This window comes from Triticum aestivum, chromosome 2B (genome assembly GCF_018294505.1).
Source record: "Triticum aestivum cultivar Chinese Spring chromosome 2B, IWGSC CS RefSeq v2.1, whole genome shotgun sequence".
In the NCBI taxonomy this organism is placed as follows: domain Eukaryota; kingdom Viridiplantae; phylum Streptophyta; class Magnoliopsida; order Poales; family Poaceae; genus Triticum; species Triticum aestivum.
Window position 1 is genome coordinate 229,721,951 of NC_057798.1, and position 25,385 is coordinate 229,747,335.

Genomic DNA, 25,385 nt, shown 5'->3' on the forward strand with positions numbered 1-25,385 from the left:
GGTGGAGTCAGAATGCCACAAAGCAGACTCCGTCAAGAAGGCCGCTTGTCTCACTGATGATGCTCATCTCTTGGGAAATTTGGAAGGAACGTAACGCGAGAGTTTTCCGCAATGCTGCAGTACCGGTGGGAGTGTTGGTCGCCAAGATCAAAGAGGAGTGCTTTCTTTGGAGCTTTGCGGGAGCAAAATATTTGAGTAACACTATGCCGCGAGAGTAATGTGTTGTATTCTGGCCTATGGCCTTCATCTGTAAACCTTCTCTCTTAATCAATGAAAATGGCAAATCCTTTGCCTCGTTTCAAAAAAAATAGTGCATAATGGTTAGGCAAGTTGATACTTCTCATCTATTCCCTCCGTTCCGATTTACTCGTCGTGGTTTTAGTTCAAATTTGATATGCAGGCTTCATTGATCAAATTTCTCACTGGATCACCCAAGCACACCAACTTGCTGATCACTAAGAAATTAAGGGCCCATTTGCAGTTCGGTTTTGCTGCCCAAACCGGTGTAACTTACAAGCCCAACAAGACATTCTTCTGAACAAAAGATATGAGCTTTGTCAACCATTTGAGTGCGAATACCAAACATGAAAACCTCGACGCGTGTACTGAAGATCTGGTCAATTCATGACTATATATAGATTGAAGTAGCTAACTACTGAATACAAATTTCAGAACAGAACAAATATTTGCACGGTTGGGTCTGGTAAAATCACAAGTACCATGAACATGATCATTAAGAAAGCACCAGGTCATAAATCGGTAATACAACACTGCTGAAGTCTTAGGGCATCTCCAGCCGCGCCCCCAACAGGCCCTCCCCAGGCGATTTTGCCGCGCCGGCGCCGAAAAAAGGCCCCAGTCGCGCCCCCAGAAGCCTGTTTTTCGCCGGCTCGGGCTAAAACTGGTGCCGGCGGACCCAGGCCGAACCCGGCGCCCTGGGGGGCGCTTGGGGAGCCGGCGCAAGCGAAAAAGGCGCGTGGGCCCGCACTGGAGGCGACCCGAGGGCCTTTTCCTGCCGTTTCCTTGACGCTTTTCTCGCTCCTCTCCCGCGCGCTCGGCTTCCTCCCGCCATTCTCCCCCTTTCTCCCGCCAAACCCCGCTCGCCTTCCGCCGCCATGCCGCCGAAGAAGTACTCCATGCCGCACGCGGCGGCGACCGCGACTGGCGCCGTGACCCAACCGAAGCAGAGGAAGCTGAGGGCGCCGCCATCGAAGCCACTGGGCCTGTCGAATGCCGAGTGGAGGGTGGAAGTTCAGCGGCGAGAAGCAGTCACCGCCGACAGGCGGAACAGGGCCATAGCCAAGAAGGCCCGCGACAACGCGGCGCGCGCGGCGGCGTCTTCCTCGTCGGCCGAGGCGGGGATGAATCCACCCGTCGTCAGCCACGCCCAGTACGCGCCCTGGGGACAGCAAGGCGCCGGATGTCCATGGGGTTCATCGTCGCCCGGCTACGCCGACGGCGACGCGCACGGCGGGTTCAACCCAAACGTGACCTTCCCCCATGGTCACCCCGCTACGCGCACGCCCTCGCCCGCCTTCGTCGGTGTGCAGTACCCCCCATACAACTACTCGCCGCCCGCCGCCTACGCGACCACACCAACGCCCCATCTCTACCGTGGTCCGCTACCCTTCTCGCACCTCGGCGACGCCGACGACACGGGAGCCGACATGGACGACATCATCGCGACAGGGTCGGCCGCGGCCGCCTCGTCTCCCGGGTTCGCCACCCAGGATGAGGTAGTGGACCTCAACGGCGACATGGAGGCCGAGATCGGCTACGTCTACAGTGACGACTCCTGTTCCGACGAAGGGGCGCCAGAAAAAGAAGCGGGCCGCTAGGTCGGGCGAACCGCGCATCAAGTGGACATCCAAGGAGGAGGAATGCCTCGCCGAAGCGTGGAAAGTCGTCTACCTCGACCCAACCACCGGCGCGAACCAGAGCCTCGAGACGTACTGGGACCGCATCAAGGCCGAGTTCGACGAGCGGAAGCTTGTCGACCCCTACTTCAAATGCGTCTACATGCAGCGCGGGTCCAAGGCGATGGCGAACCATTGGGGGCGTATCCAGTTGGCGTGCAACAAATGGCATGGGATCGTCGAGGAGGTCGCGGCTCAGCCGGAGAGCGGCGCCAGCATTGAGGATCAGGTACGCACGCCGTTCGCCCGCACATCTTCGTCCCCTACGCCCGCTGTTCGCCAACTGTTCGTCCGTCCGCGCAGCTGCTGCGTATGTTCGCCATGTACCGGGGCGACAACCAAGACGCCAACTTCAAGCACCTCCACGTCTACAAGCGCATTGACAAGTGCAAGAAGTGGGCGGAAGTCCTGCGTGCCCTCGACAAGGCCAAGGAGACATACAAGCCGGACGCCACGACTCCGGGCGCGTCGGAGGGGAGGCCGGACGGCCACAAATTGGCCAAGAAGGGGAAAGACGTCGACGCGGCAACCGCGCGAGTGCAGGAGTCCATCGAACATTGCCTCGCCGACACCCAGGCCCGGGCCGTCCTACGCGAAGAGAAGACCGAGGCACGGTGGTCGGCGCTAATGAAGAACAACGCCATCAAACTCGACCTGCTCCGGACGAACGTCGCCGCGAAGAAGAGGAACACCTACATGGCTTTCCTGATGGGCGGGGCGGACATGCTCCAGAGCAACGACGAGAAGCTCAAGGCGTGGTACCTGGTGCAGCGCGGCCTCATCCTGAACGAGCTGCCGACGGCAACGCCGACGACGCCGACGACGCCCACGGCCACACGGACGCCAAGCCCGAGCGAAGCCTCTACATCGCCGCCCAGCAGTGTCGAAGCCGCGCCGACGCAGCCCAACACCGAAGCAGCTCCGACACCGCCGAGCTCGCGCACGCCGACTCCGCCAACACCTGGGACCAACCCCGCCGAGTGAACCGACCCCGCCGAGGCGGCGGCGCTCTGTTTTTTTGTAACGCCAGACTACGCCCGATCGCCGGATTTGCGGCGTCTTTTGAGAGCGGGAACGACCAAGTTTGAATATACCGCGTCTTGGGGCCCGATCGCCGAATTTGCGGCGTCTTTTGAGAGCGGGAACGACCAAGTTTGAATATACTGCGTCCTGGGGCCGGCGCGTAGGTGCGTGACTGGGAGCTAGCTCGCCCCAGAGGCCGAACTAGCGCCGGCACGCCCCCAGGATGTTCAATTTAGTCGCCCTGGGGGGCCAAACGGCTGGAGATGCCCTTATATATCAGCATTAGGTCTCAGCCATGTCGAGATGCCACAGAATCGTGTGCCCACAGAGGTCTCGGCAATTGCTACATATCAGTACCCAAAATACATAGAGGTCATAATCACAGGACATTACAGATACTGATCAAACTACTAAAAAGTTCCAACATCGTATAACTGGTTTGCTTCAGTCCTTAGTCTTAGCATAGGGACTTGGTCGCCTGATTTCATCTTTTTCGCACCTTCACTTGAGCTATGAAATCTAAAACAAAAAAGCTCATAAATAATGACATGTAACGAAATCATTGTAGCAAATAAAAGAACACAAAATAGTTGCTACTTTCCCCACAGCCTTGCTAATTAATACATATTTCAGTATTTTTTGAACACATGAATGATAGATACTTGTATCAAATGAATACAGTTGTGACCACTTTCAACTAAAAACTGTACTTGTTATACATCGCGCGTCGAGCGTGGTAAGCAAACTGATGTCAACATCCACTCAGAAAAAAACTGTACTTTTTTGACGGGCAATGGCAGGAGCACTGCCAAAAGCTCCAAAGCTCCAAAGCTCCAAAGCTCCAAAGGCTCCAAAGTACAGTATAGAACACTGTCGGTGAACCCTGAAGGATTCAGGCAGAGCACCACGAACTCTAACTGAACAAAACAGAGAAAATGGTCCAGGAAAATAAGAAGAAAAGATAGAAGGGCAAGACCTCAAGTGACAGCCTCCCAAAACTTTACTTGCCATAGGATTTTGGTAGTAGTTTTCAATTTCGAATTCTCTTCGTTGTGCCATAAGTAAGCAATAATTGCTCACAGCAGGTGATAAAATGAGTAGGTATTTCGTTGTGACAAAATTGATTATGCTATTGGCACCGACAGTTACTGAAACAGCGGTGATCTCTTTCTATCATCAGCGGTGAGACTCTACTTAAATTTAAATGCAGAGCTTGGCAATTTGCATGCAAGGTGGACACAACTTCAACTGCACAGATGTGCCATTTTTATTTTTTATTATACAAATGTGGTAGATATCATTTTAATTCAAATTATGACATCACAAAAACAGTCAAGCAATTTATTGTACTCTTCTAATCTATTAGAACGCCATTATCACCACTACTAAGCTGAACAAATACCACTCGGCATAAATAACAAACAAAGCAACAGCTTGCACGCGGGGCACAAATATAAATCTGAGGTGCAAATACCTGATGGGATTTTAAGAACTTAGGAAGTTCTGAGGGAAGAAAGGTTTGGAGAAAAGTGGCGTTTCGCCGAACCATGTCAGCGTCTTTGCCCAAGAGGTCTTCCTTTCCATTAATATATGGATGAATTGGAAGCAGCCTTTTGGTACTCATATCAAGAGTAACTACGGAAACCTTGTTAACATGTTCCAGACGCTCTGACATCAGAAAATATACCACATTTGGGTCCTCCATACTTACAACAGGATGCTTCAGAAGTTCATGCGGGAGTTCAGGGTTGATACTCCACAATTCATAGCATGTGATGAAGAAAAGCATATCCCACTCCATGCCACCACTCTGTGTTATCCTCAAAGCGTAGTAGGCGATAGTGAAACCCTCCTTGTCACCAGAGCCTAGTGGATCAATAATGTTACTATCCTCACAGACTACATCAACAAACCTCAGCTCATCACAACCCATGCTGCCTTTGGTTACACCCACAACGCGGCTGGCCTCCTGAAATCTCAATGGAGGTTGATGTAAGAAGGGCTCGAGTATAGGTAGCCGGAGATAAAAAATGTCAGGCTTTTGTTTGAACACCTCACAGAATATGATACCTCCCCCACCGTAATTAACCCAACACAAATACTTGTTGAACGGAACCACTCTATCGGTTCTCCAATTTTCCAAATCAGATCTTTCATGCCCTTCGCACTGGATCGGCAGCCACTTCTCACTCTTCCATTCGTGACGACGATTGCTTACTTTGGAGCGGAGGACACACAGCTCAGCCTCAATCTTGCCCCACTCGTCGTTGGATCTACGGAAGTTCAACTGCGCCAAGGCGAATTCTTCTTCTCCGCGGCACAAGATGCTAACGGGGTTAAGATCAAACGAGCGCGTCGTGGTCACCTTCTTCCCATCCCTCCAATCCAAGAGCCCAGGTATGTCACACTTGGGGATCTTTTGGAGCAGCAGCGACCGCTGGGACGGCGAGGATTGAGCTCCGCAGATGAAGTGGTCCTGTCGGAAATCCACGAAGGGGGCCTCGCGGATGATTAGAGGTTCTGGGGTAAGCCTGAACAGGACGAGATTGCGGTGTGCCGCTACGAGAACGCACTGAGAGCCTTCCTTTGGGCCGCCCGGCCACTGCAGGTAGAGGCGGGAGATGCCCGGGGGCTGGAGAACGAGGAAGGCGACGGAGAAGCTGCCGCCGTGCGAGCTGGTGCCGTCGGCCTTGATGAAGGGCGCGCCCTCGCTGTCCGGGAAGGACTCCCTGCAGAACACGAAGCGCTCGAGCATCATCCAGTCGGGGAGGAAGGCGGCCATGGCTGGAGATTTTCTTTTGCGGGGTTGCAGGGGGGCGAGGCTTGCCTGCTCCCTTCGGCCTCGTTCGGTTACGCTACGCCCACCCCCGCGTGGTTTTGAGTCCAATCCACGGGGTTCGGGGAGGGCGGCGGCCATGGGAGCTCCTATGTGCCGCTTATTGCGGCACACAGTCGGACTTCGCACAGGGGACCGTCAGACTGGGCCGGCCCACCTGTAGCGTGTAGCGGGGCGTGTGCGGATACTGTAGCGGGTAGCGGGCGAATAATCCGCAAAAAATTACACGCGGCTGGAGGACGAGGAAGGCGACGGAGAAGCTGCCGCCGTGCGAGCTGGTGCCGTCGGCCTTGATGAAGGGCGCGCCCTCGCTGTCCGGGAAGGACTCCCTGCAGAACACGAAGCGCTCGAGCATCATCCAGTCGGGGAGGGAGGCGGCCATGGCTGGAGATTTTCTTTTGCGGGGTTGCAAGGGGGCGAGGCTTGCCTGCTCCCTTCGGCCTCGTTCGGTTACGCTACGCCCACCCCCGCGTGGTTTTGAGTCCAATCCACGGGGTTCGAGGAGGGCGGCGGCCCGCTTATTGCGGCACACAGTCGGACTTCGCACAGGGGACCGTCAGACTGGGCCGGCCCACCTATAGCGTGTAGCGGGGCGTGTGCGGATACTGTAGCGGGCGAATAATCCGCAAAAAATTACACGCGGTGCAGTGGGATCGAACCATGGACCTCCTGCTACGCTCTATAGTTCATATCCACTTGACCTAATATCAGTTACTGACTGATACAACAGCGCAAACCTTTATGAAGGAACGCCAACAACAGATACGATTTTTAAAAAAGTTCAAACGCAACCTTTTCTCTGCAAACGTGCTTATTATTTTGAAACGTGATTTCCTAAAACATAGTAAATAGTATTTCCGAAAAAGAATTACTATTTTTTAAAAACCCAAACAGTTTCCTAAAACATAAAATATTTTTTGGAAAATCTGAACTATTCTTGAAAACATCAACATGTTTTTAATCATTGAACAATTTTCAGAAACGGGAACATATTTTCAAAACTTTGAGCGAAGTTTACAAACACGAATATTTTTTTAAACTTTGAACAAATTCAAAAGTACAAACATTTTTAGGATCTACGAACAAAAATTGCAGTCGGGTACATTTGGAAAATCCGAGAAAAATTGGAGAAGAGCGAACATTTTATGAAAACGGGAACATTTTAAACTCCTGAACAAAATATTAAAACGCGAACAATTTTTGAATACACCAACATTTTTTTATACTCCGGAACGAATTTTGTAAATGGGAACATTTTCTGAAAATCCTGATTTTTTAAAAAAACTCAAAAAAAATTGAAAACACGAACATTTCAAACTCCTGAACAAAAATATAAAAAGGTGAACAATTATTGAAAATACGAACATTTTTCTAAAGTCCGGAACAAATTTGGAAATGAGAACATTTTATGAAACTCTTGATTTTTTTTAAAACACAAACATTTATTGAAAATGGGAACATTTTAAACTCCCAGACAAAAGAAAAAACGCGAACAATATTTGAAAACATGAACATCTTTTTAAACTCCAAAACAAATTTTGAAAATGGGAACATTTTCTGAAACTCTTGAATTTTTTTTAAAACACATACATTTATTAAAAACGGGAACAATTTTTGTAACTGGAACATTTTTTGAAACTCCAAAAAAAATGAAAACATGAACAATTTTTGGAATTTGTGAACAGTTTCTAATTCATGAACAAAATTAGAAATTGGGAACATTTTTTGAAGTTTCCAAACTTTTTTGTATATGTGAACAAATTTTCATAACATGAAAAGTTTCAAATTTGTGAACAAAATTCGATATTGGGAGCATTTTCTAAAGTTCCTGAAGATTTTTTGAATTTGCGAACAATTTCCAAAACATGAGCACTTTTCAAATTGTGAACAAAATTTAGAAAAGGAACATTTTTGAAATTCCCCAAAATTGTCGACTTTGTGAACAGAAAACTAAAACGCGAACACTTTTAGAATTTCTGTGAATTTGTTGAAAACGGAAAATAAACTCGAAATAGGAAATAAAAAAGAAAGAAAGGAAAAAGAGAAACAGAAAAAGGAACAGAAAAACGATAGAAAAGAAAAATAAAAAAGAAATAGAAAAACCAGTTCATGAACCGTCTAGAAGGTTCCCAAAACCGGAAAAACCGGCTGGAACCTTCCAGAAGGTTCCCAAAGTAAGAATGGTTGAACACACGCGTAGCTTCTAAACGGGCCGGCCCGTCTTGATCGAAGGTGTGCGGTACCCCGACATTTTGACGCAGCGAGCGGCAAATAGGGTATTCCGGCGGCCATGGCTGGAGAGAATTTCTTTTGCGGGGTTAAACAGGTCGGGCTAACCAGGCCGGTCTGTGAGCACGCCGGCATGGCCCATGATGAGCCAGGCACGGCACGTGCCTAAACGGGCCAGGCGCCGACACGCGGCATGCCCTAGGCCGTGCTTGGACTGCTAGCATGAGCACGCGAGCCGGCACGGCACGACTCAATTATGGTTTATTTATTTATTTTTTCTATACATCTCTAATGGCCCAACAGGTAAAAATAGGCAAAAAACGCCCAGTGCGTCAAATAGCAGAAACTAGCGGGCCTAGTGTGCCGATGGACCGGCCTGATTAGTAGTTGGGCCATGCCTGGGCTGCGACCTCCCGCCCGTGGGCCGGCACGGCACGGCCCGACCCGCGGTAAACGTGCCTGGTACGACACGGCACGCGACGGCATGACTAATAGTCGGGCCGTGCTGTGCCGGCCCGTTTGACCATGTATGTTAAACACGCGGAAGGAGTATAACCAGCGAACGTTCGCCAACATCTCATACTCGAACGTCTGTTTGCTTTGAAGCGTAAGAGTAATGCGGGTAGGTCAATCGAATTGAGTGAGATAGCGAGTTCTTAGCTGGTTTTGTAACTTTTTTGCGGGAAAAACTTCCTATTTATGAATCTTCAATCATGACAACACAACGAACATTGAAAAAAGTAACTAACGCCCACACGTGCGGCAGCTTGCATATCACCCATACGCCTCCTTTAACACTCATTTTGCCACATGTGAACAGATGACATCAGCAGGAATCTTTTTGGTTTTCGGCTTAAAAATGTTTTATCTCCTAATTAAAAAATTGAATTAGAAATTTGTTTTCACCATTAAATCTGTCTCGATGAGATCCTCAAAACTAGACCTCATGTTGATATGTTTCGACGAATTTTTTTCCCCAAAAGTTGCCATGATATTTACACTGTAGTTGCAGTGCTTAAACTAAAGTTGCCATATGGCAATTTCAGTTTGTAGTGCATGGCAATTTTAGTATTTTGATGATGAAAACTCCAGTATTTTGATCATAAAAATTATTTTTTGTATGAACCATGGCAATTTTAAGTGCATGTATCATGGCAATTTTAGTTTATGGTTCATGGCAAGTCTAGTTTCTTAATTTCCTATTTTATAATATGTCAAAATTTAGTTTTAAATGTAGAAAAAAATAGCTGAAACATATCATGACAACTTCAGTGTAAACACCATGGCAATTCATGTGCACTAGACATGGCAACTTTTAACCCCAAAAAAATTCATCAAAATATATTGATATGAGATCTAGTTTGGGAGATCTTGTCGCAAGGGATTTAATGGTAAAAACGGATCTTCAATTGGATTTTTCATTTAAGAGATAAAATATTTTAAAAACTGCAAATCAAAAAAGATTCCCACATGCATGCATGCGGTGGCATGGCGCAGTCTGTGTATTATAAGGCGTGTGGGCGGGTTTGGCTCCCACCACACGTGTGGGTGTTAGCGTTGTCCATAAAAATTCGGAAAAACTAATGCCCACATATGTGGGCGTTTGCAGATCGCCCACACGCCTCCATCACACTCATTTTGCCACGTATGAATAGATGACATCAGCAGAAATCTTTTTGGTTTTCGGCTTAAAAATGTTTTATCTCCTAAATAAAAAGGCAAACTAAAATCCGTTTTCACCATTAAATCCGTCTCGACGAGATCTTCAAAACTAGACCCCATGTTGATATGTTTCAACGAATTTTTTTTGCCCAGAAGTTGTCATGATGTTTACACTATAGTTGCCATAGTGCTTAAACTAAAGTTGCCATATGGCAATTTTAGTTTGTAGATCATGGCAATTTTAGTTTTGATGATGGCAATTCCAGTACTTTGACCATGAAAATATTTTTTTATTGAACCATGGCAATTTTAAGTGCATGTATCATGACAATTTTAGTTTATGGTGCATGACAAGTCTAGTTTCTTAATTCTCTATTTTATAATATGTTAAAATTTATTTTTAAATGTAAAAGAAAATAGTTGAAACATATAATGGCAACTTCAGTGTAAATATCATGGCTATTCATGTGCAATAGACATGGCAACTTTTAACCCAAAAAAAATTTCGTCGAAATATATCGATATGAGATCTAGTTTTGAAGATCTCGTCGTGAGGGATTTAATGGTGAAAACGGATCTTCAATCGAATTTTTCATTTAAGAGATAAAATATTTTAAAAATAAAAATCCGAAAAAAATCTCGCATGCATGCATGCGATGACGTGGCAATCTATTTGCATTAGAGACGTGTGGTGCGTCTTCTTTCCTGCCACACGTGTGACATTTATCGACGTCCTAAAAATTACATCTAGATCAGTAGATTACTTAACGGAAACCTTATACGTGTCAAAAAAAGATGATGTCACGAACAATATGACCTTTTCTGCCACGAGAAACAAGTTTCGGTCATACAGATGCAGGATGGCTTGTGCCCAAACTCTACAAACAAGTTTGGGATGGGCTACGGGGTGGCGTCGGCTGAGCATTCCACTGCTATATATCACGCTGATGCCATGAAATCATCAAGAACTTAACTCTAAAAAGAAATCATCAAAAAATTTGCTCTCGCATGCCCTGGAGTGAAATTCGAATATGCATTGTGGGTCACGCGGGAAGAGTAGAAGGAGAAGGTTCATTCTCTTGCATTGCCTAATAACAATGGGCGAACGTATGTTGATATATATGCAAAAGGAAAAAAAGTATGCCGACATAGCTTTTCTGACCGACGAGGCTTCAAACCGTTTGTGGGCCACCTTGGAGGTTCGCAAAACTACATATCATCGATAGAGCCGTGTCGAGCTCGGGTGAGGAGGTGATCCGTCATTCTTTTCTTCAGTGGATGTTGTGGTGGTGTCAAAGGTAGGTCACGAGCGTTGGTGTAAGCTCAGAGATGTTCTGCTATCTTTTTAGTTTTGTCATGTCGATTCTTACGTGACGTGTACTTTAATCATTATGATATGGATGGGACACGCCACATGTATTACAATGAAAAAAAGGACTTCAAACCGTGCGATTGACTCGGCAGCCGCCCGTGCGCGTGTGATGACCTGCTGCGTGTTAGTTGGATCGTGATGAGCTCCCATCAGGCCGCAGTGGAATCCGAATTAGGAAATGTAGAGTGTTTATGGAAGGTTCCAAAGAGTCCCGCGACATGTGCATACTTTGCAAGGAAACATTGGACGAAGTATCCAGGGAAGGTCTAAGGCCTTGCTTCGAATGAGTGTAAATTTATACATATGTATATATTTTACAGGTGTAAATTACTGATCAACACTTGTTTTTTGCATGGAAAGAAAACGACGGGATGAGATGTGTATCCTCAAGCGACGAGAAACGGAGCAGAAACGCTATTCCAAACAGGGCCTAAGACCGCGCTTGGATTCGTTGTAATCAAATACAGAGGTGTTTATTTTACACCTGTATCTCACCTTCCGCTCAGCAAAATTTTTTTGCATGTACTTTACAGATGTATTTGAAATGGACACAACAAACCAAACAGGGCCTAAATAACAAGCACGGGACCTGCCAGAGCTTGCCGCCATAACCACGCACTACCTTCTCCTAGCATGGGCTCTCCCAACTTGGTCGGACCGACCAGCGACATGGACAAGGTGTCATGGGTCATCTTCATCCCCTACAACGAAGCTCACCGCACCATCCGCGTATTAGAGATCGACCAAGGTCCCCGCTAGGAGACAACCATCTGCATATGCGACCGTGTGGAAGCGATTCGCCGCACCGGCAGGTCCGAGGAGGAGAAGGTCCACCATTGTAGTTCTCGTTGGGTACGTATGCGTTTCGGTCGTATATTCGTACCTTCAGTTTCAAGCGGCCGAGAGTATTGATATCTGATGCAATATTCTTTGCCTTGTACGGGCAGCTCTTATACATCATCATCTCTGTGCTGATGGAGGTCGTGATATTCTTTGGCACGCACTCGTTATTCCCGTACAATGCAAAGGCCATGTTGGCTATCAGCGTAATTTTCTCGTCTCTGTTTTCGTCCTTGATAATACTTTTGATATGCGTTTGCAATACAAGAGATAGTTTTTAACGAAAAAGGGTTTTCTCCCGCTTTATATTATAAAGCAACCGCACCAACATCATCAACATCCATCAACATCAACGGTTCAAGGTTCAAACAAAAGAAAAGGCAAAAAGTGTAAGAGGTCTGAAAGCACAAGTGCTCCCTAGGTGATTTTGGTAATTAATGTCAACATATCTTTTGTTGGACTAATAGTTTTATCCAGTATATTTCAGATAAGTCCAACAGTGGCATGGGAAGGACAAGAGGATGTGGAACCTCCTCAAAATGTTAAGTACAAGGATTGGCAAAAGCTCAAGACTCTACATTTTTGTTTAAGTGATCCAAGATCACATTGAGTCCATAGGAAAGCCAATACTATTAAAAGGGGATGAGGTGTTGCTTAATGACCTTGTTGCTCAAGTACTTAGTTATATTGTTCCAAAACCCTCAGCCACTTTCTCTATCAAAATATGTCCAAAAATTTCCAACTCGGCCCCACTGATATTTCCCACCCGGAGCCACCGAGTTTATCTAGACTTAGCCACAACCAAAAGCCTAACAATTTGGTTCCACCGATATGGATCTCAGTCCCACCGAGATGGCCTTGCCAGCGCTCTGTGACTTGTTGCATTCACTTCGTTCTCACCGAGATGTTGCAATCACTCCCACTGAGTTGGCTTGACCGATTCTCTGTTGCTCGTTGCTTCATTTCGGTCCCATCATGACGATGCAACCGGCGCCATCGAGATGAGGTTTGCCCTAAGCCCTTGCATATCGGTCACACTAAGTTTTTCCTGTCGGTCCCACTGAGATTCCTAACGTTCATATCGTTTACACATATTGGTGCCACCTAGATTTCTGATCGGTGCTACCGAGTTGGGTCAAAAGTGTGTAACAGTTCGATTTTGTGTGGAGGCTATATATAGCCCCTCCATCCCTTTTTCCTCATGGAGGAGTGCCATCAGAACATGCCTACATTTCCACCATTCATTTTCTGGGAGATAACCACCTACTCATGTGTTGAGATCAAGAGAATCCATTCCTACCATTTGAACCTTGATTTCCATCCTTCCCCAAGTTGCTTTCCACTCAAATCCTTCTTCCAGCATAGCCAAATCTGTGAGAGAGAGTTGAGTGTTGGTGAGACTATCATTTGAAGCACAAGAGCAAGAAATTCATCATCAATACACCGTCTATTACCTTTTGGGGAGTGGTGTCTCCTAGATGGTTAGGTGTCGCTTGGGAGCCTTCGACATGATGTGGAGTTGAACCAAGAAGTTTGTAAGGGCAAGGAGATCACCTACTTCGTGAAGATCTACCCGAGTGAGGCAAGTCCTTCATGGACGATGGCCATGGTGGGATAGACAAGATTGCTTCTTCATGGACTCTTCGTGGGTGGAGCCCTCCGTGGACTCACGCAGCCATTACCCTTCTGTTGGGAAACCTGTTGGGGAACGTAGTAATTTCAAAAAAATTCCTACGCACACGCAAGATCATGGTGATGGCATAGCAACGAGAGGGGAGAGTGTTGTCCACGTACCCTCGTAGACCGTAAGCGGAAGCGTTATGACAACGCGGTTGATGTAGTCGTACGTCTTCACGATCCGACCGATCCAAGTACCGAACGTACGGCACCTCCGAGTTTAGCACACGTTCAGCTCGATGACGATCCCCGGACTCCAATCCAGCAAAGTGTCGGGGATGAGTTCCTTCAGCACAACAGCGTGGTGACGATGATGATGCTCTACCGGTGCAGGGCTTCGCCTAAACTCCGCGACGATATGACTGAGGTGGAATATGGTGGAGGGGGGCACCGCACACGGCTAAGGAACGATCCGTAGATCAACTTGTGTGTCTCTAAGGTGCCCCCCTGCCCCCGTATATAAAGGAGCAAGGGGGGGGGGTGCGGTCGGCCCTAGGAGGAGGCGCGCCGGAGGAGTCCTACTCCCACCGGGAGTAGGACTCCCCCCCTTCCCTAGTTGGACTAGGACTTGAGGGGAAGGAGGAGAGGGGGGAAAGGAAAGGGGGGGGGGGCGCCCCCCCTCCTTGTCCTATTCGGACTTGGGGGGGGAGGGGCGCACGGCTGCCCCTTGGCCCCTTCTCCTCTTCCTTCACTAGGCCCACTAAGGCCCATTAGGTTACCGGGGGGTTTCGGTAACCTCCCGGTACTCCGGTAAAATGCCGATTTCACCCGGAACACTTGCGATGTCCAAACATAGGCTTCCAATATATCAATCTTTATGTCTCGACCATTTCGAGACTCCTCGTCATGTCCGTGATCACATCCGGGACTCCGAACAAACTTCGGTACATCAAAACTTATAAACTCACAATAAAACTGTCATCGTAACGTTAAGCGTGCGGACCCTACGGGTTCGAGAACTATGTAGACATGACCTAGAACTATTCTCGGTCAATAACCAATAGCGGAACCTGGATGCCCATATTAGCTCCTACATATTCTACGAAGATCTTTATCGGTCAAACCGCATAACAACATACGTTGTTCCCTTTGTCATCGGTATGTTACTTGCTCGAGATTCGATCATCGGTATCCAATACCTAGTTCAATCTCGTTACCGGCAAGTCTCTTTACTCGTTACGTAATGCATCATTCCGTAACTAACTCATTAGCTACATTGCTTGCAAGGCTTATAGTGATGTGCATTACCGAGAGGGCCCAGAGATACCTCTCCGACAATCGGAGTGACAAAACCTAATCTCGAAATACGCCAACCCAACATGTACCTTTGGAGACACCTGTAGTACTCCTTTATAATCACCCAGTTACGTTGTGACGTTTGGTAGCACCCAAAGTGTTCCTCCGGTAAACGGGAGTTGCATAATCTCATAGTTACAGGAACATGTATAAGTCATGAAGAAAGCAATAGCAATATACTAAACGATCAAGTGCTAGGCTAACGGAATGGGTCATGTCAATCACATCATTCTCCTAATGATGTGATCCCATTAATCAAATGACAACACATGCCTATGGTTAGGAAACATAACCATCTTTGATTAATGAGCTAGTCAAGTAAAGGCATACTAGTGACGTTATGTTTATCTATGTATTCACACATGTATCATGTTTCCGGTTAATACAATTCTAGCATGAATAATAAACATTTATCATGATATGAGGAAATAAATAATAACTTTATTATTGCCTCTAGGGCATATTTCCTTCAGTCTCCCACTTGCACTAGAGTCAATAATCTAGATTACACAGTAATGATTCTAACACCCATGGAGTCTTGGTGCTGATCATGTTTTGCTCGTGAGAGAGGCTTAGTCAATGGGTCTGCAACATTCTGATCCGTATGTATCTTGCAAATTTCTATGTCTCCCACTTAGACTTGGTCCCGGATGGAATTGAAGCGTCTTTTGATGTGCTTGGTCCTCTTGTGAAATCTGGATTCCTTTGCTAAGGCAATTGCACCAGTATTGTCACAGAAGATCTTCATTGGTCCCGATGCACTAGGTATGACACCTAGATCGGAAATGAACTCCTTCATCCAGACTCCTTCATTTGCTGCTTCCGAAGCAGCTATGTACTCCGCTTCACATGTAGATCCCGCCACGACGCTTTGTTTAGAACTGCACCAACTTACAGCTCCACCGTTTAATAAAAACACGTATCCGGTTTGCGATTTAGAATCGTCCGGATCAGTGTCAAAGCTTGCATCGACGTAACCATTTACGACTAGCTCTTTGTCACCTCCATATACGAGAAACATATCCTTAGTCCTTTTCAGGTATTTCAGGATGTTCTTGACCGCTGTCCAGTGATCCACTCCTGGATTACTTTGGTACCTTCCTGCCAAGCTTATTGCTAAGCACACATCAGGTCTGGTACACAACATTGCATACATGATAGAGCCTATGGCTGAAGCATAGGGAACATCTTTCATTTTCTCTCTATCTTCTGCTGTGGTCGGGCATTGAGTCTGACTCAACTTCACACCTTGTAGCACGGGCAAGAACCCTTTCTTTGCCTGATCCATTTTGAACTTTTTCAAAACTTTATCAAGGTATGTGCTTTCTGGAAGTCCAATTAAGCGTCTTGATCTATCTCTATAAATCTTGATGTCCAATATGTAAGCAGCTTCCCGAGGTCTTTCATTGAAAAACTTTTATTCAAGTATCCCTTTATGCTATCCAGAAATTCTATATCATTTCCAATTAATAATATGTCATCTACATATAATATCAGAAATGCTACAGAGCTCCCACTCACTTTCTTGTAAATACAGGCTTCTCCAAAAGTCTGTATAAAACCATATGCTTTGATCACACTATCAAAGCGTTTATTCCAACTCCGAGATGCTTGCACCAGTCCATAGATGGATCGCTGGAGTTTGCATACTTTGTTAGCACCTTTTGGATCAACAAAACCTTCTGGTTGCATCATATACAACTCTTCTTCCAGAAATCCATTCAAGAATGCAGTTTTGACATCCATTTACCAAATTTCATAATCATAAAATGCGGCAATTGCTAACATGATTCGGACAGACTTAAGCATCGCTACGGGTGAGAAAGTCTCATCGTAGTCAACCCCTTGAACTTGTCGAAAACCTTTTGCAACAAGTCGAGCTTTATAGACAGTTACATTACCATCAGCGTCAGTCTTCTTCTTAAAGATCCATTTATTCTCAATGGCTTGCCGATCATCGGGCAAGTCAACCAAAGTCCATACTTTGTTCTCATACATGGATCCCATCTCAGATTTCATGGACTCTAGCCATTTTGCGGAATCTGGGCTCATCATCGCTTCCTCATAGTTCGTAGGTTCGTCATGGTCAAGTAACATGACTTCCAGAATAGGATTACCGTACCACTCTGGTGTGGATCTTACTCTGGTAGACCTACGAGGTTCAGTAGAAACTTGATCTGAAGTTTCATGATCAATATCATTAGCTTCCTCACTAATTGGTGTAGTTGTCACAGGAACCGGTTCTTGTGATGAACTACTTTCCAATAAGGGAGCAGGTATAGTTACCTCATCAAGTTCTACTTTCCTTCCACTCACTTCTTTCGAGAGAAACTCCTTCTCTAGAAAGGATCCAAATTTTGCAACGAAAATCTTGCCTTCAGATCTGTGATAGAAGGTGTACCCAACAGTCTCTTTTGGGTATCCTATGAAGACACATTTCTCCGATTTGGGTTCGAGCTTATCTGGTTGAAGTTTCTTCACATAAGCATCGCAGCCCCAAACTTTAAGAAACGACAACTTTGGTTTCTTGCCAAACCACAGTTCATGAGGCGTTGTCTTAACGGATTTTGATGGTGCCCTATTTAACGTGAATGCGGCCGTCTCTAAAGCATAACCCCAAAATGATAGCGGTAGATCAGTAAGAGACATCATAGATCGCACCATATATAGTAAAGTATGATTACGATGTTCGGACACACCATTTCGTTGTGGTGTTCCGGGTGGCGTGAGTTGCGAAACTATTCCGCATTGTTTTAAATGTAGACCAAACTCGTAACTCGAATATTCTCCTCCACGATCAGATCGTAGAAATTTTATTTTCTTGTTATGATGATTTTCCACTTCACTCTGAAATTCTTTGAACTTTTCAAATGTTTCAGACTTGTGTTTCATTAAGTAGATATACCCATATCTGCTCAAATCATCTGTGAAGGTGGGAAAATAACGATACCTGCCGCGAGCCTCAACATTCATTGGACCACAAACATCAGTATGTATGATTTCCAACAAATCAGTTACTCGCTCGATAGTTCCGGAGAACGGCGTTTTAGTCATCTTGCCCATGAGGCATGGTTCGCAAGTACCAAGTGATTCATAATCAAGTGATTCCAAAAGCCCATCAGTATGGAGTTTCTTCATGCGCTTTACACTGATATGACCTAAACAGCAGTGCCACAAATAAGTTGCACTATCATTATCAACTCTGCATCTTTTGGTTTCAACACTATGAATATGTGTATCACTACTATCAAGATTCAACAAAAATAGACCACTCTTCAAGGGTGCATGACCATAAAAGATATTACTCATATAAATAGAACAACCATTATTCTCTGACTTAAATGAATAACCGTCTCGCATCAAACAAGATCCAGATATAATGTTCATGCTCAACGCTGGCACCAAATAACAATTATTTAGGTCTAAAACTAATCCCGATGGTAGATGTAGAGGTAGCGTGCCGACCGCGATCACATCGACTTTGGAACCATTTCCCACGCGCATCGTCACCTCGTCCTTAGCCAATCTTCGCTTAATCCGTAGTCCCTGTTTCGAGTTGCAAATATTAGCAACAGAACCAGTATCAAATACCCAGGTGCTACTGCGAGCATTAGTAAGGTACACATCAATAACATGTATATCACATATACCTTTGTTCACTTTGCCATCCTTCTTATCCGCCAAATACTTGGGGCAGTTCCGCTTCTAGTGTCCAGTCTGCTTGCAGTAGAAGCACTCAGTCTCAGGCTTAGGTCCAGAGTTGGGTTTCTTCTCTTGAGCAGCAACTTGTTTGCTGTTCTTCTTGAAGTTCCCCTTCTTCTTCCCTTTGCCCCTTTTCTTGAAACTGGTGCTCTTGTTAACCATCAACACTTGATGCTCCTTCTTGATTTCTACCTCCGTAGCTTTTAGCATTGCGAAGAGCTCGGGAATAGTCTTGTCCATCCCTTGCATATTATAGTTCATCATGAAGCTCTTGTAGCTTGGTGGCAGTGATTGAAGAATTCTGTCAATGACACTATCATCAGGAAGATTAACTCCCAGTTGAATCAAGTGATTATTATACCCAGAAATTTTGAGTATGTGTTCACTGACAGAACTATTCTCCTCCATCTTGCAGCTATAGAACTTATTGGAGACTTCATATCTCTCGATCAGGGCATTTGCTTGAAATATTAACTTCAACTCCTGGAACATCTCATATGCTCCATGACGTTCAAAACGTCGTTGAAGACCCGGTTCTAAGCCGTAAAGCATGGCACACCGAACTATCGAGTAGTCATCAGCTTTGCTCTACCAAACGTTCTTAACGTTGTCAGTTGCATCAGCAACAGGCCTGGCACCTAGCGGTGCTGCCAGGACATAATTCTTCTGTGCAGCAATGAGGATAATCCTCAGGTTACAGACCCAGTCCGTGTAATTGCTGCCATCATCTTTCAACTTTGATTTCTCAAGGAACGCATTAAAATTCAACGGAACAACAGCACGAGCCATCTGTCTACAACAAACATAGACAAGCAAAATACTATCAGGTACTAAGTTCATGATAAATTTAAGTTCAATTAATCATATTACTTAAGAACTCCCACTTAGATAGACATCCCTCTAATCCTCTAAGTGATTACGTGATCCATATCAACTACACCATGTCCGATCGTCACGTGAGATGGAGTAGTTTCAACGGTGAACATCAATATGTTGATCATATCTACTATATGATTCACGCTCGACCTTTCGGTCTCCGTGTTCCGAGGCCATATCTGTTATATGCTAGGCTCATCAAGTTTAACCTGAGTATTCCGCATATGCAACTGTTTTGCACCCGTTGTATTTGAACGTAGAGCCTATGACACCCGATCATCACGTGGTGTCTCAGCACGAAGAACTTTCGCAACGGTGCATACTCAGGGAGAACACTTCTTGATAATTTTAGTGAGAGATCATCTTAAAATGCTACCGTCAATCAAAGCAAGATAAGATGCATAAAGGATAAACATCACATGCAATCAATATAAGTGATATGATATGGCCATCATCATCTTGTGCTTGTGATCTCCATCTTCGAAGCACCGTCGTGATCACCATCGTCACCGGCGCGACACCTTGTTCTCCATCGTAGCATCATTGTCGTTATGCCATCTATTGCTTCTATGACTATCGCTACCGCTTAGTGATAAACTAAAGAAATTACAGGGCATTTGCATTTCATACAATAAAGCGACAACCATATGGCTCCTGCTAGTTGCCGATAACTTCGGTTACAAAACACGATCATCTCATACAAAAAATATAGCATCACGTCTTGACCATATCACATCACAACATGCCCTACAAAAACAAGTTAGACGTCCACTACTTTGTTGTTGCAAATTTTACGTGGCTGCTACGGGCTTAGCAAGAACCGTTCTTACCTACGCATCGAAACCACAACGATAGTTTGTCAAGTTGGTGCTGTTTTAACCTTCGCAAGGACCGGGCGTAGCCACACTCGATTCAGCTAAAGTGAGAGAGACAAACACCCGCCAGCCACCTTTAAGCATGAGTGCTCGTAACGGTGAAACCAGTCTCGCGTAAGCGTACGCGTAATGTCGGTCCGGGCCGCTTCATCTCACAATACCGCCGAACCAAAGTATGACATGCTGGTAAGCAGTATGACTTGTATCGCCCACAACTCACTTGTGTTCTACTCGTGCATATGACATCTACGCATAAAACCTGGCTCTGATACCACTGTTGGGGAACGTAGTAATTTCAAAAAAATTCCTATGCACACGCAAGATCATGGTGATGGCATAGCAACGAGAGGGGAGAGTATTGTCCATGTACCCTCGTAGACCGTAAGCGGAAGCGTTATGACAACGCGGTTGATGTAGTCGTACGTCTTCACGATCCGACCGATCCAAGTACCGAACGTACGGCACCTCCGAGTTCAGCACACGTTCAGCTCGATGACGATCCTCGGACTCCGATCCAGCAAAGTGTCGGGGATGAGTGAAAGGATCGATATGGTTGATTAGAGGGGGGGGTGAATAGGCAACTAACAATTTTAAGCTTTTCTTTACCAAATTAAACTTTGCAACAAAATAGGTTGTCTAGATGTGCAACTAAGTGAGCAACCTATATGATGCAATAACAACTAGCACATATGCAAGCAAAGGATGTAACACAAGAAAGCTTGCAAAAGTAAAGGCACGGAATAACCAAGAGTGGAGCCGGTGGAGACGAGGATGTGTTACCGGAGTTCCTTCCTTTTAAGGGGAAGTATGTCTCCGTTAGAGCGGTGTGGAGGCACAATTGTCACATCCCTAGCTTCTGGTGCTGCCTAGTGTTTGCATCATGTTTAATTTTTTGAAACTTGAATTGAGGAAATTTGGAAGCCTCAAAAACCCTAAATAAAAGAAGGGCAAAAACCCTAAAATCTCATTCATTGTTCCAAAATGCTCTTCTTAAATGTTTGATAATTTTGGCAAAGGGTTCTGGTCCCAACCAAAATATTGAACATTTTTAAAGGATTTATTTTTGGGACTTTGAATTTAAATCATTAGCTATTTGAATTTGAATTATATTCATATAATTAGAATATAATTTCAAATACCCCTGAAATATTTTATGAGCTTTTGGAAAAGTCCATCTAGCAAAACAAAAATATTCAGAGGAGTTTTTGGCATTGTTTGAATTATTTTAAATTCAAAACAGTGGCAAAATAAGTTGAAAAATAAAATAGAACAGAAATAAGAGAGAGAGGAGAAACCTACCTGGCCCAGCTCCTCCAGCCACTTACCTGGCGCCACCAACCGGCCCAGCACGGCCCAGCCCACCGCTGCTTCCTCCCCTGTCGTCTTCCTCCCTGCCAGGAGGACGGGCACGAGCCCGGCGCGCGCGGCCACGCGCCCCGGCCACCTCCTCCCTGCCTGGCTGCCTCCTCCTCCCCTGGACGTCTCCTGCAAATCCACGACATCTCCTGGACCCTCCTCGCTCGCTCCCTCACCCTCACTTTCCCCCTGGATCCCTCTCTCTTCCCCACCGAGCAGAGCTCGTCGCCGCCGACGCTGTTACCGCGGCCACAACCACCCCCTTGCTCCCCTGACCTGTCCAAGAGCCCCGGGACATCTTCCTCATCCTCTCCACCAAGCCATGGAACTACGGACGCGCCACAACGTCGCCGGCATCGCCGTTTCCATCACCGGCCGCCGAGGATCTTCACCGTCAATTCGCCACCATCGTCGCTTCCCCGAGCCCGCTAACCATCCCTACGGCACCGCTGTGAGCCCCCGGTCATCTTCCCCCTAATCCCGCCTCCGTTTGATTGCCGTAGCCGCCGCCCCCTTGCTAACAGCAGCCGCCGCCGCATGGGATCGTCGCCGGCGAAACCCCGGTGACCATTTGGTCACGGGCGTGCACCCGTTGTGCTTGCCGCGACCCGTAGAGCCCCTCCAGCGCCTCAGCTCCCTCGTTTGTGAGCAGCAGCGTCGAAACGCCTGACGCCCGAACTCCGGCCGCCGCCAGGAGCTCGTTTCCGGTGAACCCCGGCCTCCCTGTGCCCAGCTGCGTGCGCCCCTAGATGCGCGGGAGCACGGGCTCCCTCTTAGTGCCCTCAGCGCGACCAGCCGCGGGCTGTAGCGCGATCCCGAGCAACTCCGGCGAGGTCTCGCCGTAGCCGTGGTCGCCGGCGTCACTTGCTGACGTGGCTGGCTTAATTAGCCACTAAACACCGCACCATGTCACTGACACCTAGGCCCCATGCTTTAATTAATCTTAGTTTATTTTCTGTTTAGTTTAATCTAATTACAGTGGCCCCACGCGTCAGTTTTGACCGTGCTGACGTGGCCGTTGACTGGGCCCACACGTCAGCGGCACTAACCAGCCCCAGTTGACCCAGACCAGCCCCTGTTGACCTGCTGACGTCATGATGATGTCAGGCTGACGCAGTAATGTTTTCTGGATTTATTTTTATTCAGAAAATTCCAGAAATTGTATAAACTTCTAAAAATCATAGAAATTCAACCGTAGCTCAGAATTAAATAAGTTATATATGAAAAATTATCAGAAAAATTCAGGGAATCCATCTGTACCATTTTCATGCATGTTTGAGCAATGTTTGTCCTCTGTTTGGACAAAACAAATAAAGGGCATTTAAATAATCATATATGGAGTTGGAATTTGAATTATGTATTCAAACCAACTTCATTTAAATCATAGCTAGGTGCATTAGCCCAAAACACATTCATATTGCCATGTCATAGCATGCATCATACTGTGCATTGCATTGATCGTGTTTCTTCTGTGTTTGCCGGTGTTGTTCCCCCTCGGTAGACGCTGTACCGACGATGTAATCGTTGACACTGATGAAGACTCAATGTTATCTTCAGAAGTGCCAGGCAAGCAAAACCCCCTTGTTCATTCCGATACAATCCCACTCTCTCGCTCCTGCTCTCTTTTACTGCATTAGGACAACAATGATTCAACTGTTACATGCTGCGGTAGTTGAACCCCTTTATCCTCTGCATGACCTGTCATTGCCACAGTAAATAGATGAAACCCACTAGCATGAGTAGGAGTTGTTTGAGCCCTGATGTGCCTACTCATTCATGCTTGTTTGTCATGCCTGCTACTGCTTAGAGTTGAGTCAGGTCTGATTCATCGGGGATGAATTGGAAGTGTGTAAACATGTCCTACTGTTGAGAGCTAAGTGTGTGAACACGATTTGGTAAAGGTAGCGGTGAGAGGCCATGTAGGAGTACATGGTGGGTTGTCTCATTGCAGCCGTCCTCAGGAACTGAGTTCTGTGTTTGTGATCCATGAACAATTACTACCACACATTGGGCTCCGGGTGCTCCAAGCTCTCTCGACTTATTAATCAACTTGATCTCTGTCCAGGAGTTGCAACTAGTTTCTGGTGTTTGTAGGTAGTGTTAGTAGTCTACAAAGTGGCACCCGGTACAGGTGGGCTTGGGACAGACTAGGCACCGTGGCACGGTGTACCAAGCGTAGATCCACCCATCGAGGTGGGCTTGGGAACCCTGCTCACATCGTTTGGGGCCGTGAGCGACACCCCAGCCGGATCTCCTTGCGGATGGAACCCGAATAGGCGATAAACCTGGATGAGAGACTTGTATGGTTAGTCAGGTCGTGGCCGACTCCCTCGCCCGGCTTCCGCTTGAAGGTTGCCGAGGTACATGACGTGTACAGGGCGATAAGTGGCGAAAGCGTGTGTGAAGAAGTACACCCCTGCAGGGTTATCATTATCTATTCAAATAGCCGAATTCCTCGGATATGGAAACTTGGACCCCTTGCATAGTTCATAGACAAGTGAAAGTGGATACTTTAAAATACGCAAGATAAGCGTGAGTGCTATGGATGGCGTTCTTGTAGGGAGACGGGAGCGGATCCATAGTGGTGTATTGATATGGTGGATATGTGGACTCGTGTGCGCCACCTCAAAGAGTTACATTGCAGTCGTAGTTCAGGTTAGCCACCGAGTCAAAGCTGGCTTGCTGCAGTTAAACCCCACCATCCCCTTTGTTGATAATGATGCATATGTAGTTAGTTCTGATGTAAGTCTTGCTGGGTACATTTGTACTCACGTTTGCCTATTTTATGTTTTGCAGAGAGACTTTAGTCTCACTAGTAGTTCCGCATGGACTTCGACGTTTAGCTTGTTACCTCAGCTACGATCTTGTGCCCTCGGCAGGATCTGGTAGATAGTCAGGCTTCTCAGCCTTTTTCATTTGTAGATGTCTGTACTCAGACATGTTAAGCTTCCGCTTGTGTTTTGACTTGTATGCTCTGAATGTTGGGTCATGAGACCCATGATTGTAATATCTCGCTCCTCGGAGCCTATTGAATAAATACTTGAGTTGTAGAGTCATGTTGTGATGCCATGTTGTATTTGCACATATCGAGCATATTGTGTGTATGTTATTGAAATGCTTGGTATGTGTGGGATCTGACTATCTAGTTGTTTATCCTTAGTAGCCTCTCTTACCGGGAAATGTCTCCTAGTGTTTCCACTGAGCCATGGTAGCTTGCTACTGCTCCGGAACACTTAGGCTGGCCGGCATGTGTCCTTCTTCGTTCCTGTGTCTGTCCCTTCGGGGAAATGTCACGCGATGAATACCGGAGTCCTGTTAGCCCGCTGCAGCCCGGTTCACCGGAGTCCTGCTAGCCCAGTGCTACAGCCTGGATTCACTCGCTGATGACCGACACGTTCGATGTTGGGTCATGGATGCCTGTCCCTGTAAGTTTGTGCCACTTTGGGTTTACGACTAGCCATGTCAGCCCGGGCTCCTTATCATATGGATGCTAGCGACACTATCATATACGTGTGCCAAAAGGCGCAAACGGTCCCGGGCAAAGGTAAGGCGACACCCGTGGGAATACCGTGCGTGAGGCCGCAAAGTGATATGAGGTGTTACATGCTAGATCGATGTGGCATTGAGTCGGGGTCCTGACAGCTTTGGTATCAGAGCTTGACTGCCTGTAGGATTACCAAGCCAAACTGGTCGAAGTTGTGTCTAGAAATGCTTTAGTTATGTAA

The 25,385-nt window shown here is 46.5% G+C and overlaps 1 protein-coding gene across 1 annotated transcript; it reads right to left on the minus strand.

Annotated features, from left to right (window-relative positions):
* Nucleotides 1-3,210: 3,210 nt before the first annotated feature.
* On the minus strand, nt 3,211-5,825 carry LOC123041110 (uncharacterized). The gene is made up of 2 exons (XM_044463813.1): nt 4,414-5,825; nt 3,211-3,458 (listed from the first exon to the last, which is right to left on the minus strand). The coding sequence occupies exons 1-2, from the start codon at nt 5,719-5,721 to the stop codon at nt 3,450-3,452; spliced, it is 1,317 nt and encodes a 438-aa protein (XP_044319748.1). The 5' UTR covers nt 5,722-5,825; the 3' UTR covers nt 3,211-3,449.
* Between the last annotated feature and the right edge of the window lie 19,560 nt (nt 5,826-25,385).

Coding starts and splice junctions, on each gene's coding strand:
- LOC123041110 (XM_044463813.1), bottom strand. CDS start 5,721: ATGGCCGCCTTCCTCCCCGACTGGATGATGCTCGAGCGCTTCGTGTTC.